At 55.4% G+C, this 4,466-nt stretch overlaps 1 protein-coding gene across 1 annotated transcript; it reads right to left on the bottom strand.

The window, feature by feature from the left end:
• Positions 1-3,396: 3,396 nt before the first annotated feature.
• Positions 3,397-3,894, bottom strand: TRAVEDRAFT_137343 (uncharacterized protein; the record flags this gene model as incomplete). Its single annotated transcript, XM_008047431.1, has 1 exon — positions 3,397-3,894. A coding segment is annotated over one exon (498 nt), but the record flags the coding sequence as incomplete, so codon positions are not given.
• Positions 3,895-4,466: the final 572 nt, after the last annotated feature.

Genomic DNA, 4,466 nt, shown 5'->3' with positions numbered 1-4,466 from the left:
TCGTCGCCCCTCGGAAGCCTCAGGTCTTGCCCCCCAGTTGCATACCGCGACTGGGATACTCGTAGACCAGCGAGAATGGGTGGGTCTTTGGCCGATGAGGGGCAGGTATTTTAATTCTACTTTCTTCCTCGCTCCTCGGAAGCCTCAGGCCTTGCCCCCCAGTTGTATACCGCGACTGGGATACTTGCAGACCAGCAAGAATGGGTGGGTCTTTGGCCGACGAGGAGCAGGTATTTTCATTCTACTTTCTTCCTCGCTCCTCTGAAGTCTTAGGCCTTGCCCCCCAGTCGCATACCATGACTGTGAGAATGGGTGGGTCTTTGGCCGATGAGGGGCAGGTATTTTAATTCTACTTTCTTCCTCGCTCCTCGCTCGTCTTAGGCCTTGCCCCCCAGTTGCATACCATGACTGGGATACTCGCAGACCAGCGAGAATGGGCGGGTCTTTGGCTGGCGAGAGGTGGTGAACATCGTTTATCTCCTGAGTTGCTATGGTATGCCAGATGCAGATGTTCATTGCAATGAGGTAGCACTTTTGTATCGCTGGACTACCAGTGGCTCATCGTGCATTTTCATTGCGATGGATGACTGCGACTGGGAGACCATTGCAAATTTTTCAGGTGGTCTAGTACATAGCAGAGAAACACAGTATGGACGCTATGGTAGAGGAAGAGTAGAAGATTATGCTCACAGAGTGTGGTTTGTCGAGAAGTCGACAAGAAAAGAACAAGCAATAACGATGATATTACAAAGCTGCAGGCAACTAGTACTTATAGTAAAGAGTAATAGAAAATTTCTAATGGGCTAATAAGTGCGTTGTAGTCAGTCAATGCCAAGATATACGGAACGAGTAAACGAGTAAACGTGTAACTAAATAGTCAATGCTAAGTAAGAATGGCCGTGTTGTAATGTAAGCACACTCGGAGTCGTCCTGCGGCTATGCCGCTAGGCCGCGCAACACTCCCCCTCGACTCAGAGTCCTAGGCGCAAGGTCGCAAGCCCATGCGTGCGACGAGTGTCTGGAAGCGTGGACAAGGGAGAGCCTTCATGAAGACATCGGCGATGTTTTCCTCGGTCGGGCGGTGGGTGACCTGTACCTTGTTAGAGGCAATCCACTCGTGTATGAAATGATAGTGAATATCTATGTGTTTCGTACGTGCATTCAAAGTCTGCGCATTTGCGGACACAATCACGCTCTGGTTGTCGATGAAGAGGCGCCATGCCAAGCTTGGTTCAAGAGCGTGCGGAGCCACGCAATTTTGGAGGCAGCGGCACTCGCGGCCATGTATGCGGCCTCCATGCTAGACTTTGTGTTGATGTGCTGCTTGCGCGAGGCCCAGGTGATCGGTGTGCCGGCGAGGTGGAAGACCTGGCCCAAGATCAATTTGCGGTCGTTGAGGCCGTTGGCCTGGTCGGTGTTGGAATAGCTGAAAGGCTCGAGCGTGTCGGCGCGGCGGTACGTGAGGCCAAAGCCGGGCGCCCCCTTGAGATAGCACAGGACATGCTTTGCAGCAGTGAGGTGCACGGGGCCAGGGTTTCTCGAATACTGGCTGAGCTGCTGGACGGCGTGCACGATGTCCGGGCGCGTGCCAAGTGCGGCGTACATGAGTGACCCACGATGCTTGGTACAGTGATTGTGCGCTGGGGTCCTCGGGTCCATCGTGGCGTACGAGATGGACGAAGTGCTCGAGAACGTGTGCGATGTACTGTGCTTGCCTCAGCATGAGTGTGCCATGTGCGCGGTTGCGGTCAACTTCGAGTCCGACGACTTGGTGGATGTTGCCAAGTTTGGACAGCTCAAAATGAGCTTCGAGTTTGTCTGTGAGAGTGTCGGAGTCAGCAGGCGAGGACGTGAGCATTGTCATGTCGTCCACATGGACAGCAACAAGCGCGAGGTGGTTGGTGGTAGCGTGGCGGTACACGCACTGGTCCGAGAGGAGGCGTGTGAAGCCGAGGGCCACAAATGCGGCGTCGAGCTTGAGGTTCCACTCGCTTCCCAACTGCTTGAGCCCATAGAGCGTGCGGTGCAGGTGGCAGGTGGCAGGCTGCCCATTTTCGCACATGGGCGGTTGCCGCATGTATATCTCTTCCTGCAACTCCCCGTTGAGGTACACGCTGACAACATCAATGACGTGGATGTCGAGGTCGAGAGGCAAGGAGGGTGCACAGTGTCTCGAGCCGCACAACGGGCGCGGATGTTTTGACATATTTGATGCCGGCTTCTGTGCGAAGCCTTGTGCGACTAGCTGTGCCTTGTACTTGACGATCGCACCCGTCGCATTGCGCTTGAGATGGAAGACCCATTTGCAGCCAATAGGCTTGCAGTCAGGCGGGCACTGCGCGGGCTCGTAGGTGCCGAGGTGCTTGAGCTGCTCGACTTTGCGGTCCACGGCGGTGTGCCAGTCTGGCCAGCCGGGGCGAGCTTGAGCTTTGGCAGGTGTCTGCGGATCATCATTAGCATTGACAATAAATGTGTAGTCGACGTCCTCATCCTCAGTGAGCTGCGGTGGTCGGGTACCATGCGCTCCCATCCAGGTGCAGTGCGCATGGTGGGGTTGTTGAGGCAGCGGTAGTCGAGACTTGGGAGCTGGTGTGTGCTGGTGCGGACGGGAATCTGTGCAGGCAATGGCTTTGCTGGGGCTGCGGGAGGCACGGTGGTGGTGTTGGGAGGTCCCGAAGGTGCTTGTGGCATGTCTTGAGAGTCCCGCTCCCCCTCAAGCGGCATCTTGTGGCACGTCTTGAGCGTTCCGCTCCCCCTCAAGTGGCATAGGGACAGCCGGGGACTCCCCCTTAATGGCAGTGGACTTATCAAAATAACATTTCTTGAAGTCTGCACTTGCCGTATTGTGGGGTTGTAGTATCGGTGCGCGAGGGACTCTTTGGAAAATCCGACAAACTTGCATGCGCGAGACTTGCGTGCGAGCTTGTGCAGTTGCATGTCCTGTTGCAAGACCCAGCAGTCAGCGCCGAAATCACGGAGGTAGCCAACGTGTGGCTTGCGGCCCCAGAAGACTTCAAACGGAGTCTTGTCGGTGGGTGCGCGCGTTGGGGAGCAGTTGCGGAGGTAGTTTGCGTACTGGACAGCTTCGGGCCAGAGGAAGGTGGGGAGGTCATGCGCGAACAGCATTGCGTGCGCAGCATTGACAATTGTGAGATTTGCACATTCCGCGTTGCCGTTCTGCGCGGAGGAATAGGAGGCGGTTAGCTCGAGGCAAATGCCGTGAGATCGAAGATACTGCTTTATGGCACAATTGATATACTCCTTCCCGTTGTCCACGCAAAGTGTCTTCTTCAGCTTGCCGGTCTGTGTTTTCAGAAATGCACGATATGGCTTGATGTTTTCGAGTTGATGGCCCTTGTCCGGGGCGAAGTAGAGGACGCGGTGGCGTGACTTCTTGTCTGTGAATTGTGTGAAATAGAATTCACCGTGAATGCGTCTGATGCGCGCGGGGCCCCAGACATCCCAGACGGTCAGATTGCCGATTCTGGCGACTTTGGTGAGCGACTTTTGCGGGTACGGGGCGACACGCTGTTTGCCTTCGATGCATGTGCAACATTGGTCACTTGTGGAGTCAATAAAATCGAGTCTATTTTTCGAGATGTGAATCGTCGCACCCGGGTCAAGGTACCATGCCTCGTCGTCGGTGAGGAGGGTGCGGTCGGCATCTGCACCATGTGTCAGCTCGTCGGCTTCGGCGACCCACACTGTGCCTGTCTGCTGCAGGGTTGTCTGGTCACGCAGCGGCCGCTCATGCGGCGGCCAGTCGTGGTCTTCTTCGGCAACATGGGTGCGAGGTCCGGGGGGCGGGCTAGAAGCGATAAGCTTGCTCGGCCCCCTCACACACCCTCTGTGTTCGTAGGGAACTCGGGATTGTACTCGGAAACCCCCGCTCATACAAGTCACTTCTCAGGTATCGTCCTCTTGGCCCATCAACCCCAACATCCTAGCGGCCGTTACGGGAGGCTTGAGTGCATCATCATAGTTTGCAAAACTTGGGCCTGGTTGATCCTTATGTGCACTATTCATCAACAAAGAAGTTGCTGGCACCCAAAACAGCATGAGCAGCATTGGCTGCTAAAGCACCATACATCACATTACAAAACCGACTCGCAACGCGGGCAAACATAGTACGCAGGAATTCTTAGCTGGCTAAACTGCCGTATACGCCGTTCTAGCTCAGCCTCAGTAGCCTCCTCATCTGCATACCCAAGGACTCCTTTCATCCACTCCTCGCTACCCATGCCTGCCTTTCCCTGAGCCCATCCATCACGAGCAGCCTTGATTGCCCTCTCGAATGAGAATGGATGATCGGAGTGTCCATTCCTCTGGCCCATCCAAAATGCGAGGGGTGCCCGCTGGATGGGTGAACAAAGGAGCTTTGCCAGCAGGGGATGCTCGAGTTCCTCTGCACGCTTGGACATGGCAATTCCTTCTGAGATGACAGCAGGCCAGATGGGAGCACCAGG

This window comes from Trametes versicolor (genome assembly GCF_000271585.1).
Source record: "Trametes versicolor FP-101664 SS1 unplaced genomic scaffold TRAVEscaffold_19, whole genome shotgun sequence".
Taxonomy (NCBI): domain Eukaryota; kingdom Fungi; phylum Basidiomycota; class Agaricomycetes; order Polyporales; family Polyporaceae; genus Trametes; species Trametes versicolor.
Note: the sequence above shows the minus strand (reverse complement) of the source record. Positions and strands in the feature narration are given on the sequence as shown.